General features: G+C 45.3%; 2 protein-coding genes across 2 annotated transcripts in view; one reads left to right on the top strand and one right to left on the bottom strand.

The window, feature by feature from the left end:
• Positions 1–773: 773 nt before the first annotated feature.
• On the top strand, positions 774–5184 carry serp2 (stress-associated endoplasmic reticulum protein family member 2; the record flags this gene model as incomplete). The annotated part of the gene is made up of 3 exons (XM_084451817.1): positions 774–857; positions 2457–2529; positions 5144–5184. 3 exons carry the CDS (start codon positions 774–776, stop codon positions 5182–5184), a joined length of 198 nt encoding a protein of 65 aa, XP_084307943.1.
• Positions 5185–10848: 5664 nt separating this feature from the next.
• The window catches only part of tsc22d1 (TSC22 domain family, member 1), a 35836-nt gene continuing 31684 nt past the window's right edge, over positions 10849–15000 (bottom strand). The window contains exons 2-3 of the mRNA XM_084452121.1: positions 12316–12367; positions 10849–11317 (exon numbers count right to left, since the gene is read on the bottom strand). Coding sequence (XP_084308247.1) covers positions 11057–11317; positions 12316–12367 — 313 coding nt within the window. The 3' untranslated portion in view covers positions 10849–11056. The remainder of the gene's footprint in view (positions 11318–12315; positions 12368–15000) is intronic.

Raw genomic sequence — 15000 nt, 5'->3', positions numbered from 1 at the left:
GAGCTCCTCATCCTCCCACACCAGCAGAGCCCAACCACTTTGTTGCATCCACACCCCTTTGATGCAGTTGCTAGGCAACCACTCGTATCAGTGTTCCCAAATGTAGCCCTGCTGACTAGTAGCAGTGCTGTGCCCTGGCTGTCTCCCTTCTCTCTCTTTCTCTCTCTCTCTCTCTCGCTCTATCTTTCTCTCTGTCTGTCTGTCTGTCTCTCTCTCTAGTCTATTGTCATCCGTCGCTCCATCTCTCGCTCCATCTCGCTAGCGTTTCCTTTCTTTAGCCTACTTCTGTCTTCGTTTTCTATCATTTTAGACAGATTTGGAAGTGTTAGGCTTCTATTGCCCTCTATATCAAGACTGGTCCACTAAACCCATTACATTTCAACATACTGTCTAAGGCTCCCAGAATCAATGGATCTCATATTATTAGGCTACAGTTTATTCCAGTCATCATGGGCTAATAGCCTATGAATTATAGGTTGGAAGTGGGAAGTTGTGTTGGAAACTATTTATGAAGGATAGAGTGATGAATGTGTTAATATTGAAGCACTTTTGTGGTGGGAAATCAGGGCAAGCTTTTCAGAGGTTTGCCCTAAAAGCTGATCAAAGCTCGGTCTGTAGAAACAGTTACGCGCGCGCGCCCGCTCCATGGAAGCGCGCATCCGTGCGCGCGCGACAGCAGGTGCAGTGGAGTGGGGGGCTCGCGGCATCATTAGCCTACTGCATCAAAACCAGAACGGATGAGATATTTCTCTCCAGAAAAGCACTCTCAGAAGATGGTAGCAAAACAAAGGATCCGTATGGCAAACGAAAAACACAGCAAAAACATCACACAGAGAGGCAACGTTGCAAAGACGCTGGTGAGACGTGGCTTTTCTTAGCAGGATGAGGAATAGGGATGCAAGGGTGACATGGATGTTTCTGAATCATCACTGTTAATGATTGCACGTCTAAAGCAAACATCTCCCATCAATTGCTGTTTCTTATTTAGGCTCTCGTTAGATATTTGGCGCGGCTACCGGCATGGTGATTAATTGGCTGTGCTATCTTTCATCTGCTCAAGCACATCCTTGCATACTGTACTGTAGGTAGTCTCTTTCATTTTGACTCGACTAAAGGCTCTTCTTTTTAAATTATTTTGACAACCGCAGTTCAAGAAATAAAGACCCTCTCTTAATTTATGGTCTGCCCCCTCGCACGTCGCCCACTTATCAGAATACCGGTGCTCCATGCGTTCTCAGGCCATAGGTTGACATGCCGGTTGGCGATTGGTTGATCATTAACGACTCGATACCAATGTTTGCGTCTTGTTCTCTGGCGAACTGATCCCTCCGTGTATGGGTTGACATCTTGGCCAATAATTAAACAGACACACACGACACAATATGTTACACAATCCTGGAATTGCTTTCACTTCTCTATGTGATTACAGCAGCCTAGCCTATATTGTAATCCAGGGATGTTCTGGTTCACAGATGTAGTATTTTTGAGGATGATGACATCAAGTTTACTGTGGCTTATTGTGGGATCCAGATTGTTTGTTTTCATTGTGTGTGTGCTGTTGCCAACAAAGCAACCCTTGCCCTGTATATTTTGGATCAATTATTACCCCACCACAGTATAGGCACTTAGGTTCCAACTGCATGACATCACCCTGACCACGTTCTCTTGATAATGACAGGCGGTTTGGTGTCGGTCTAGACTGCGGAGTCTAGGTTTGTCATGTTTTCCATGTGAGCTGCTGTAGACTATGTTCTAGAGGACATGCCGACTCTGCAGATCTCAATGTATTATTAGACCCACTTGGGCCATTCGGGCTACTGTACGCCCTCACAGCTAACCACGACGGCGTAGGTTGTAAAGAGAGAGACGGAGAGGTCTAACCTCAACCTCTTGTTGAAAACGTGTCCTGACTCCTGACTCTTGTCTGTGCATGTTGGTCGTGTTGAAGAGTCAGTGGAGTCCCAGTGGTTTTCTCACCCCCATTGTGATTTTATGTTGTTTTGTTGTGTTCCTATTTTGCATGTGTTTTTATTGTAATCAGGTCAGCATTGAAAAAGAGAATTTGCTCTTATTGTCTTCCCTGAATAAATAAAGTTTGCAATTCAATTCCATCCTCTGTCATTGAGTCATTGATGTCTCCTCAACCCCATCCCTCATGAAGACTCCCATCAAGGCCCTCACCTCACCACTGTTACAATCAGCTTTCTTTGGGAGGTCCTGAGATAAACACCCCAAATTCAAATAAGGAACTCAATTCATCATCATTAGTGTGCATACTGTATGTGTTTGCATGGATATGGGTGTGTACAGATTTGGTTGTAGTGCGCATGGATGATAAAAAAAAAAAAGCCCCATCAGCCACTCTGTTTTTAGGGTTGAACTGTACATGATCTCCGCTGAAGAGAGGAGCGTGGTGAGACTGAAAGCGCGGTGACTGCTGTGTTCCTCTCCCACAGCGACCACAGGAGGAGAAGTATCCAGTCGGGCCCTGGCTGCTTGCTCTGTTTGTCTTTGTTGTCTGTGGATCAGGTAAATGTTCTACTTTTACCTACTTTTATTTTTGGTTTCCATGGCTAGTACCCCTGCCAGATGGTGCAGTAGGTTAGGCTACAGTGCAGTACAATGAAGAATAACAGTCCCAAATATATAATAAAATAAGTACAGTATAGAACCAGAGATAAATATCACAGTGTAATGTGTAGAAAAGGCATCATAGATACATCACATACATCAAATTGCACATAATATACAGTATTGCACATCGAGGGCATCGATTATATTGCACAAAAATACAGGAGGCAACCACATATACTGTATTTCATTTATACACGCTACAAAATAGATTGAAAAATACAGTTTACCCTGGTTAGACTATGTGAGTGCAGGTTTGGGTGGACTCCAGCCGTTCCTTCAAGTGGTTTTTAAAGTGCTTAAGTTGGGCATTCCCTGACAGAAGAGGGTAGAGTATTCCAGAGGCTGCCTCCATCTTTGACGGACAGAACCATCTGACCGAGGGTGGTACGTCTGCGTGGGATGACGGTCGCCTCTGTCGGATGCTCTGGTGGTTCTAGTTGCGAAGCCTGGGGGGTGCTAACCCATTTAGAGCTTTGTAAATCATACAGGCATCTTTCAAACTGCTGAAATTGTCAAAGCTCAAGAACATATCTTTGGCCAGGATGTTACAGTGATGATAGGATTTCTTGTGTAGTGATTCTATGGGTTTGATTGTAGATGTGCACGTGAGTGACCAGCTAGTCAGACAGTACTCTAAGTGTGAGAAGAACATTGAGTGGAAGAATGTCTTGGCTGCGTTCTCTGTCAAGCTGTTTCTGATGTGCCTAAAATTTAGCTGGTTGAATTTGATGGAGTCAGCCACCTTTTTGACCTGGGTCTCAAAGGTCAGAGTGTAGTCGAGAATTACCCTAAGGTACTTAAACTCAGTTACTAGTTCCAGCTCTACACCATTTAAAACTACATTCGAGTGTGTTATTTTTTGGGCACGTTCGGTGAATATCATACAAACAATTTTTCGGGCGTTCAGCAGGAGGCAGGATTTCGTAAGCCAGTCCTGGACCTCAGACATGGCAGATGAAAGGATGAATGAGGCCTCTTGGATATTTTTAGCGGATGTAAAAATCATAGCATCGTCCGCATACATCTGTGTGTGTACGTTTTGACAGGAGTTGGCTAGGGTGTTGATAAACAGGTATTGTTTTCTATTGGATAAGAACGATTTGAACTATTGAAAAGCATGGCTGGAAAAATTAAAGCGTGTTAACCTGGACAGAAGGACTTGGCGATCTACAGTGTCGACGGCTCTCTTCAGCTCTAAAAAGACAGCACCGACACAAGCATTCCTGTCTTGACCCTTGACCTTTTCCACACAGGGCCGACTCAGACAAGTGATAGGTGTGGAAACCAAACTGCATAGGATGCAAAAGAGGGTGGTCTTTGTTGAGATGCTCTACAAGGAGTTGAGCAACCCATTTCTCTGCTATTTATGATACTACTGGTAGAATACAAATTGGCCTATAGTTTGACACCCAGATTTTATCCCAGATTTAAAAATTGGGGTTACCGCCGCCACCTTCCAGGCTGAGGGGACCACTGCATGTTTTAAGGATAGGTTAACCAGGTGGGTGATGGGTTGGACCAAGGCGTCATTATGTTCTTTAATAAAGTTGGTGTTAAGTCCAAATACATCCTTGCCTTTGGAACTTCTCAAACCACTAGCTTGGCTACCTCTGAGTCAGTTATTTCAATAATCTTGAAGATGAGTTGGGCAGAGTTGACAGGGCTATCAGTGCATTCAGGAGAAGAGAAGAGCTTTGCTCTCATTTACTGACTCGAAGAAAAAGTGGTTTAGACAAGTAGCCAGCGTACTGGGGTTTTATTTATAGAAAGCTCTAGTTGCTTGTCCTGTTTGCATTGATGGCCAACCAGTTCTATAAACAGCATTTTGTCATTCTGTCTCTGTAATCAAATCAAACTTTATTTGTATAGCGCATTTCAGAGGGAAGCAAAAAGCCTCTTCACCCAGTGGCCGCAATAGGTGAACTGTAAAAAATTCTTCCCTGACCTCTCTCAACGAGACGATCGAGCAAGCTCCTGGAAAATGTTTAAATTGATTGGCATTCACAGAGGACTAAACATGGGCTAAATACTTCAGAAAAGAAACATGACTATCAGTAGAGTAGATAGTTACAGAGATGTTACCTACATTATGTGTTAGCTATCCCTAGTCCATGATCAGATATTTAAGTGCATCTCACAATAAGCACTCAGCAGACAGGCTGCTAAAGAATAAAGAGTAAACTAGGTAAAGCCGCTAAGCAGAAGTGGGCAAACAAAATGCAGAGAGCCAAGAAAGGCCCTTTAGCGTGACTCATTTATTGTTCCCCACTATGTGAAAGTCTGGAAGTGTTGTAATATGACATGTTCCTCTCTCTATTCTCTCTCTCCCTCCCTCTCTCTCTTTCCCTCCCTCTCTCTCCCCCTCTCCCTCCCTCTCTCCCTCCCTCCCTCCCTCCCTCTCTCTCTCTTTCTCCCTCCCTCCCTCCCTCCCTCCCTCACTCCCTCTCTCTCTCTCTCTCTCTCCCTCCCTCTCTCTCTCTCTCTCCCTCCCTCTCTCTCTCTCTTTCAGCCATCTTCCAAATCATCCAGAGTATCAGGATGGGAATGTGATCCAGAGCCACCCCCCCCCTTCCGGACTCCCTCCTTCCCCGCGTCCCCCTCACCTAACCCGGGTAGCTCGTCGCCACCCGCCCCCGACCCCTCCACAGGCCCAGCCGGTCGCCCAGAGGCCTGGGTACCTCAGACTCGTCCTGGGTGGACCTGGGAGCGAGGCAGCCTCCCTGCATCTGTCTGACATCACTTCCTCTTCCCCCCCTCCATCCTTCCCTTCTCTGCACTCTCCTTCCTCGTTCGCTCACACACTGTTTGCGCAAATGTTGACAGTGTTTCAGGCCCAGGGACTGAGAGACTTTCTACTGACGGTCTGAACCACGCTAGTTAAGAGTCCAGCGCCTCACAGCGTGCATCTTGCCATTCACTTTAATCTGAGTGTGTGTGCTTGTGTGTGTGTGTGTGTGTGTCTCTTTGAGTGTGTATGCATGTGAGTGTGCGCGTGAGTGTGTGGATAGCGTGACTCCTGCTGACAATGTGCCACATTACTCCGTTTCTACATGTATCCGTGTTGCGTGAGAACCTTTTTTCGAATAAATATGCAGAGCGTTTGGAAAGTGTCTGGTATCAGTTCCCTCTTTTGCCTGGAAGAAGCAGAGGAACACGTCCCCGGACCCACACACTCCCTCTGCAGTATGTGGGGCCGTCAGAATGTTTGTTGTGTCGGTGCTGCGCCAGCCACTCCCCAGCTGGGATATCAGGTGACTTGCATTCCTGCTGGTTTAGGTGACTTTCACGTGCCATGTAGCTGTATCGTCTCTGGCTGACGTACCACGGTGACTTGACGATTATCTCTTCCAAGTTCAGTTTTCTTAACTCTCTAAACTTTCTTAACTCTTTCTCTCTCTCTCTCTCTCTCTCTCTAATCCTATGTTTGCAGATGCACAGTCAATATTGCATTATGTAATCTATATCCACGTGACTTGGTACTGTACAGAAAAGCTAACAGACTGCTCATGACAGGGTGATTTATTAGCTTGCCAGCGTGTGTGAACTTTCAAGGCTCACACATTCTTGTCTTTTCAAGGCTTGTGGTCTTTATCGATGATCTTCAGTGGTCGAGAACCCCCTGGTTTTACAATAGCTCTGCAATTAATTACTACACAGTATTGAGATGTGGCTGTATAAAAGAACCAATCATAGACCTACTGTATAGATCAGTCATTGTGGCCTCGGACACCCAAACCCCAGGTCAGTGCTTAGATAATGGCCGGGTTTCCCGATAAAGAACCTTCTTAAGGAACCCTTCTTAAGCAACCCTTTGTATGGGAGTTAAGTACTTTGGAGTTAAGTGCTTCTTAACCCGTTCGGGAAATCCGACCAATATCTGTCCAGAACTCCTGGTCCAGCTGACTCAGTCTCTGCCCCAGGCAAGTCAGCAGCGTTGCCATGTGCTAAGGTGTCCAGCTGCTTCGGTATGGTCGTTAAGGTGCAGTAGACAGTAGCCCCTCTGTGTGTCTAGCGGAGCAGGTGGAGAGGTCAATGCCCGGCCCCACAGCCACTCTGAGGCAGATAAAACAGGCAAACACCCGCCTGTATCCTGCACCGGCAAGTTCTTCTCACTGGCACTCGGCTCGCTCTGAATGTGGGTTGTACAAGCGTGCTTGTATCCGTGTCTGTAGTACTGAACGCAGCAATGTGAAGGCCACTGGTGATTACCGCAGTTAGTACAGGGACTTTCCTGAGATTATATACACAGTTAAGCTGGGGAAGTCTGCACACCCCTTTCACTTTCTCCACATTTTATTACATTAGACTTATTCTACAATAGATAAGAGTTCATTTCTTTCCTCAAATACAACAACCATTAATGACAAAGTGAAAACAGGATTTTAGAAAATATGCAATTTTATTTTATTGACAAAAATAGGTTATTTATCTGTACACACCCTTAGCCTAATACTTGGTTGATGCACCCTTGGCAGCGGTTACATAAGCTTCAAGGCGTCTTGGGAAAGAAGCTACGAGCTTCACACACTTGTTGAGATTTTTTTCCATTCTTCTTGGCATATCCTTGCAAGCTCTGTCAGGTTGGATGGGGAGTGTCAGTACAGACATTTTCAGCTCTTTCCACAGATGTTCAATTGGATTCAGGTCTGGTCTCTGGCTGAGCAACTCAAGGACATTCACAGACTTTCTCTGAAACCACTCCTTTGTTCTCTTGGCTGCTTCAGGTTGTCATGTTGGAAGGTAAACCTTCGCCCCAGTCTGAGGTCCAGAGCGCTCTGGAGCAGGTTTACTTCAAGGAACTTGGTGTTCTTAGCATTCATCTTTCCCTCTATCAGGACTAGTCGCCCCATTCCTGCTGCTGAAACACATCCCCACATTATGATGCTGCCATCGCCATGCTTCACTGAAGGGATGGTATGATGAGCAGTGCCTGGTTTCCTCCAGACGTGACGCTTGGTATTCAGGCCAAAAAGTTAAATTTTAGTTTCATCAGACCAGAGAATCTTAATTCTCATGGTTTGAGAGTCCTAGGTGCCTCCAGTGTTGCCAATTTGGCAACTTTGTCACTAGATCTGGCGACTTACAGACCCCCTTGGCGACTTGGTCAAAAGCGACAAATCTAGCAAGTTTTTCTGATCATTTGGGGAAATTATTGTATTGACAAAGCTCTGCAAAAGCATCCAACATCCCGTTCCGTGGTTCATGTTACAACCAAGCTCATGAGAGCCGAGTCAGCCTACAGTGAGGGCTGCCATCTCCTCCTCCCCACTCACACAGCACTCACATACCCAGTCTGACTAGATAGCAGCCCCACAGCAAATATGTAAAGTTTGTAGGTTTACATTCATTAGGCCACTGCATGTCTGTGAAAAAAGAAAAGAAAATGCTAACGTTATAGTTATATGGCAACAAAAATGTTTGCAAATACAGAAATAGTTTAACTACCTGGCCAGCCTTTTCTATTTATTTTGACTTTCAGAATTGCATATAATGTAAATTAGTTGATTACATCATCAAGCTACTTTTGGGAGAGCCAACAGCTACTTCCCTTACAGAGGAGTTGGCAACCCTGGTTGCCTTTTGGTGAACTCCAAACAGGCTGTCATGTGCCTTTTACTAAGGAGTGGCTTCCGTCTGGCTGGTCTACCATAAAGACGTGATTGGTGGAGTGCTGCCTGGATGGTTGATCTTCTGAAAGGTTCTCCCATCTCCACAAGGACACGCTGGAGCTCTGTCAGCGTGACCCTCGGGTTCCTGCTCACCTCCCTGGCCAAGGCCCGTCTTCCCCGATTGCTCAGTTTGGCCGGGCGGCCAGGTCTAGGAAGATTCTTGCTGGTTCCAAACTTCTTCCATTTACAAAGGACCTGTAAAGCTGCAGAAATGTTTCTGTACCCTTCTCCAGATCTATGCCTTGACACAATCCTGTTTGAGAGGTCTGCAGATAATTGCTTTAACCCCATGGCATGGAGTTTGCTCTGACATGGACTGTCAACTGTGGGACCTTATAAAGGCAGGTGTTGGCAATCCCCAATCATGTCCAATCGATTGAATTTACACAGGTGAGCTCCAATTACGTTGTAGAAATATCTCAAGTAGTATCAGTGGAAACAAAATGCACCTCAGCTCACGTTTGGGTGTCATATCAAAGGGTGTGCAGTGCACACTTGTGTACATATATTTTACATTTTGATGTTTAATAAATTAGCACAAATGTTTAAAAACCTGTTTTCACTTTGTCATTATGGGCTATTTTGTGTAGAATTTTGAGACAAAAATGAACTCAATCTATTGTAGCGTAAGTCTGTAACGTAATAAATCATGAAGGTGAAAGAGGTGTGCAGACATTCCAGCCTGACTGTAAATCCTGATGATAGCTACAGTAGGAACCTAGCTGCACTTTCCTATGGCCATAACACACAAGCACTCATGGATGCAGTATGAGAATCCAACATGAGGCTGAACAGCAGCAAAAAAAATGAAGCATTTAAGGCATTCACAATCACTGAAATGGGGGTTGTTCTTCACATTTCCCTTGTACAATGTGATTGAGAGGACTAGGCTAGTGTTCAGTTCTGTATCATAGGATTATATCAACTGTGGCTGCACACCATGTAGGCTCCGCAGCTATGCAGTCAAGCATTTACATGCCTCCAGTTGCACACATACCAGTGGAGGGAAGCAGCATGATGCCACACGTGACCAGATCAGAGTAAGGAGGGTAGAGAAAAATCAGCCAATCACAAAATGAGGGCTTGTCCCTTTTTAACATAGCCCCGCCCCCAGTGATATCCAAGAAAGAGTGGAAGGACCTCCAGATTCATTCACAACAAAACTCCACAGGAAGACCAAAGAGAGGACTGAAACGAATGCTATTATTATACCTTTAACATTTTTATTGAAAGTTGTGAGGTGCAACTGTCAAGTGCAATTGTGTTATGTTATGTATGTTACAACTTCTCATCTGGTTTAAGGAAACATGCACAGAACATGAGCATACAACCGATACATAGAATGCAAAAAATCCATTGCGGTTTATTTTTATTATATTCAGAGTTAAGTGTTAAGTTAAAGAGTTGATCATCCAGAAGTACTCCACTGTCAAATAATGAAAACGAAAAAGTAATGAAAAAAGATCACGAGGCTGCAATACTTCAAAATAAATTCAAGTGAACAAAAGTTTTACAGTAAGGTTGCAGCAGGTCATATGGATACAGTTGTCTTGTCTGTTGTCTTGTTGTTTGTGAACTCAATTAAATAACCTAACCTCCTGTGGATCTCCAGTCCTGAATTACAGCATGAAAAAGAGACTGCACAAATCACCAAGGCAAGCCCATTACTAGCTTCCTTTCAATCTGTACAACCTAAATAGCGTCTGCTTTTGTCTCTTTAATCGTAATATCATTATTTTACACAGTACTTACACCAAATATACAGAAATATACATTATACGCCCATCGACTCCTCTTTGAAAATGCAGCTTAGCCCAACGTCTCGCACCGCTCAGCTATCAATGCATGCCACTGCGAGCGCGGAGATCCGAAAAGCAGACGCGATGGGGCTTTTAACCAGGGCAAGAATGAGGGGCTCAAACTTAATATACTGAAAAAAAATAATAATATCACCTCTCTCGCTCCTCTTTATTGATGCAAGTTTATTCTCCCTTCAACCGTAGTTAAAATGATGACGTCAATGCAAGTGTGTTCTCCCCTCCCCCCACTGCTAGCCCCTCCCCCCACTGCTAGCCCCTCCCCATACCAGATGGGGGACTCGTGTTTCATGATGATAATCATTGACATTCTTCGCTTAAGTCACTAAGCAAGGTTCTCACTCTTTCTCCTTCTCTCTCCCTCCCTCAATCCATCCATCCATCCATCCTCCTCTTTCTATAGTGCGTGGCCTGAGGACAACTACTGTTATGCACACTACAGGACTCAGCCAAGCATGACGACGACACAAAGCCAATACAATCCTCATCACCCCCACCACCACCACCACCACCACCACCACTAGTGAAGCACAATCACTTGAAATCCATCGACGCAGGCACAGTGATATTTGTTTCCTGGAGAAATTTCCACTTGGGTCAGTCGGTCGGTCGGTTTGTTTCTTCGTCTTCATCTTCAGACAAATCTGCAGCTATTGACGTCCATGGATTTATTTGGCAAAGTTCATTCTCCATTAACAGCCCCCCCCCCCCCTCCAGATTGTCTTTGATTGTGTGTTTAAAGCGTCTTGTGGCGACCCGCTGATGGATCATCTCATCTGGAGAGTTAAATATGTGCAAATTCTTGTCTTAAACAGCGTTGCCCCTGCTGTGGAGGCAGGTTAGCTCTTCAGCGGCAGCAGGACCAGTCTGTCCGTCGGTCAAGTCTCGTAGCTGTGGACCGCCCCCCCTCTCTACCGGGGAGCCGTCGGGGTCACGCTACGCCGGGGGCCCGGAGCTGTGCGAGGCGGGCTGGGCCGGGCCGCCGGGCTGGGGCCCCAGGGTCTGCGCGGGAGCCGGCGGGGAGCCCGTCTGGACCTGGGCCTGGAACTGGGCCATCTGCTCGGGGCTGGCCAGCGTCTTCAGCAGGGTGTTCTCCTGCTCCAGCTGGGAGTTCCTCTCGATCAGCTCCTTGATCTGCTCCTTGAGGACCTCCACCTCCTCGCGCACCGCGTACATCAGGTGGCTCTTCACCAGGTCCTGGAGACACACGGACAAGACCGGCTTAGTTGATTGACATCACCGTCATCATCATCATACACACAGAGGTTAAGTGTGCTTTCCAGTCACAGAGGATGCTTCAAATGTAAATTTTAACACTGAACTAATCAACATGAAGTCGTATTAACACGCATTAAATTATTACAATACTGTAACATGCATGTGTCATGTCTACAGCAGTGTTGGCACAGGCTGCCTGACCAGTTCTGTCTCTATTTTTGTGAGTGACTACAGAGTTTCAGTTGCGATAAAATGTAATTCAATTTTCCAAAACAAATCTGTTGATTGCAGGCTGAATATTCCCAGGTTTCCTGATTCCTCTGACGCCAGCATTGAAACGTCACTACAAACTGACAAAATGGTCGGCCCACATTTGTGTGACCAATCAGAGGCCGAGATATTTATAACCAGGTGTCAAAGCGTTTTAGTTTGCCTAGCAACAGAGCCGAGGCACAACATAGCGTGAGAGCGTCTAGGCACCGATCCAGCCACAATAGTCAGATCCAGAGAGAGGCAGAAGACAGGTTCCGGACTTGCCAGCTCACCAGAGAAAATAGTGAATTATTTCGAAATCAAAACCGAAAGTGTTGTCTGAGTGTATGGTCTGGTGCTGCGACACGGTAGGCTAATGACATCGCGTGTTATTGTGAAGCGTCTTACATTGAGCCTATAGGCTGCTGGCCGATTCAACATGACACAATGACGTCAACACTGAAAACGCACACATACGTCGGTACATTGTTGACACTGGATGTACAAAGTAAAGATTAAAATCTAGACGGATCCGAGTGCCCTATACAAAATAGGCTATATCGCCGGCTGACTACAAGTTGCATGGTTTCCCAATCTGTGCAATTTACGCAAACCTTTCATTCTCTACTGTGAAGCTATCCTATAGTTGAGAAGCCATCTATTCAAGAAACAATAACTGATTTCCTCCTATACCGATACAGATGAATAAACAAGTTAAAACTTACCATCGCTTGTTCGATTTTGTTGTCTATGGCCACAACACTGGCTCCTGACGAACTGTAAAGAAAAAAGCAAAAAAACATAAACACAACATATGAGTCTACTAATAACAAATTATAAAACATTTGGATAGAAAATATAAATCAATTTCGGTGTCATTTATCAGTTCTAGGACATTTCATTAGACAATAGCGATACATTCAATCAGTATCTAGAGAGGGTGCCCTTAGGCTTCCTAAAACGAGTAGATGCGAAAATATGGACAAAGTAGATTTTATTCCATATTACAGAAATTCAATGTAGCCTGCACCCCTCCAAAGGGCCACATGAAGCTCAAAGGTTGTTTTGTAATCTACACAGCATCGCACTGCCGCTGCGGTGGACAGCAAAGCCAAGCCAGCAGAACCATCACCCCATCAAAGCAACACTTTCCAATCGAATCAAAAAAGGCAACATTTTGCTTCACATTTTACGCTCAATGCGAAACATATTTGTAAAATCGACTTCTATAAACACAGAACTTAAAACACATTTAAGCACAATCAACCTTCACAAGCAGCATTCGATCACTGCAGCACACAGAACACGATCACAGAAGAAAGACACCGACTGCTGCTGTCCTTTTCCAAGAAACGGTTCAGTGTAGGCCTACCTATTGTCGAGCAGGACTGGCGAACTCTCTGTGCCCAATAACGACGACAAAAACGAGATGGAAAAATGTCTCAGCTGGCAAACACCAAGGTCCATCGCCACTGTATAGCACGGAGAATTCATGCTAAATCATCCGTTAAAAAAAAAAAAACAAGCTTATCCGAACACAATCTCCACTCGACGTTACCGAGTATCAAAAATCATATTCTACAGTTCCGTGGTTTGGAGCAGCGGTATAGGCTACAGGCACTTTAGAGCAGCCAGTTAAACCCTCTGTCCCGCTGATGGCCGTGCATCTAACACCGCAGCACAAACGATATCCAAGGTCAGCTTATCTCCGCTCGGGTAAAAATCTGCAGCCCGGGACAATTGCATAATTTATCCAAGAAAAACAGCGCGAGGTTGCACCCCATTGGTGGAGGAAGAGAGCGATTTGACTAATATATGTAGGAACGCCCCCACCTGCGGCTCAGCAGACGGTATTAGCATAATATATTCAAGACAGGAGGTGAGCGGGAGGGGGAGGGTGGTATGAGGAAAACTGGGGAGAACCGGATGAGATGAGGAGGAGGCGACACTGCGCCCCGTCCAGTACACAGAGAAATAAATCAACTGCTACTGGCCAAGGAGAGAAAACAATTCACATTTCCAGGGAAAACGCTTCACATTACCAGGAAAAGCCTACTATGTTATAGGTTATTGAAAACCTTCAATGTGACTAAGCACGGCATAGTGAAAAGAGTATTTCACAGTTCTTAAATTAACTTGAAAGAAAGGCTTAAAAATTAATGCAGGACATGTGTTAAAAAAGAAAAAGAAGAAAAGAATTGGTAAGCCAACTGCCCCACTCAATTTTGTCACGTTTCTATACCACCTCCTGGTGGCGAATATCAGTACTGAAACCCCTCAACGTTTACCACTGAACAAAAGCCCAAATCTCCACGCATACAGATTAACTCAACAAAGATCTCTCCCAGCACAATTACCATGCACATGATGAGTATGTTTATAAGTAAATTGGGACACAAGGCTTGTCATATCAGCAGACTGGGCCAGGACAGTGGGCCAGTGACTCTAACCAGCCTCACGTGAGGGACTGGAGGAAGTCACAACCACAGCATGCTTCACATTACTGAAAGGTCAGGGTAAGGTGCACTCCTGAGAACCAGGAGTGCGTCAGTCAAGGGAAATAAAATCAAGGCAAACAAAAGGCCTATTGAGAGTGATGTCGACGCCGAGGATTGTGGGTAAGTGAGTCGATGTGCGATGATGATAGCCTAAATAAAAATTAACAACAGTGTGTTGTAATGTTAGAACGAGCTGGTGAAGCCACCAAATGTGTCTGTCTGCTGGCCCAGGTCCATGACACCTGTCCACCCTTATCTACCTGCTGGACACAGACCCATCACGCTACTCTGAATGCTGCCTTTATTCAACTCACGCGGTTTCTTGTGAACGAGCAGAAACAAAGGCTTTCTATAAAAATGTCTAGGCCGAGAGGTCACCTAGAAATAGCTGATGCTTGTAGCTGTTTGTTAAGCAGCCAGTCCTCCTCAACGCTGTGAGTTTTTTTGATTGCAGAAAAGGGTCCATAAAGAGACAAAAACATGTAATGAGGGTTTCTGGTACAGTGTGTCCTCCTGTGGGACTGAGTAGGGAGCATGACCGTGGGAATACGTCACGCTTGTTATATCAGACAAAGAGAGAGAGAGAGAGAGAGAGAGAGTGTGTGTGTGTGTGTGTGTGTGAGAGAGAGAGAGAGAGAGAGAGAGAGAGAGAGAGAGTGTGTGTGTGTGTGTGAGAGAGAGAGAGAGAGAGAGAGGTGGGGAGGTGTTCTCTGGAGTGGAACATGCATAAATCACACCATGATTCTCATATGTAGCGTGTGGGTAATGTTAGCCTGGAGATTGGGATGGAGGGAGAGAGGAGATGCTCTTTTCACAGACTTCCTTCATTGGGTGATGAGTTAATAAGTTAAGGAATAATGAATAATGGATTTTAACTGTCCCAGCTAAATGTCACAAGAGCAAGACGAGCAG

The sequence above is a fragment of the Borostomias antarcticus genome, assembly GCF_949987555.1.
Source record: "Borostomias antarcticus genome assembly, chromosome: 17".
Taxonomy (NCBI): domain Eukaryota; kingdom Metazoa; phylum Chordata; class Actinopteri; order Stomiiformes; family Stomiidae; genus Borostomias; species Borostomias antarcticus.
Note: the sequence above shows the minus strand (reverse complement) of the source record. Positions and strands in the feature narration are given on the sequence as shown.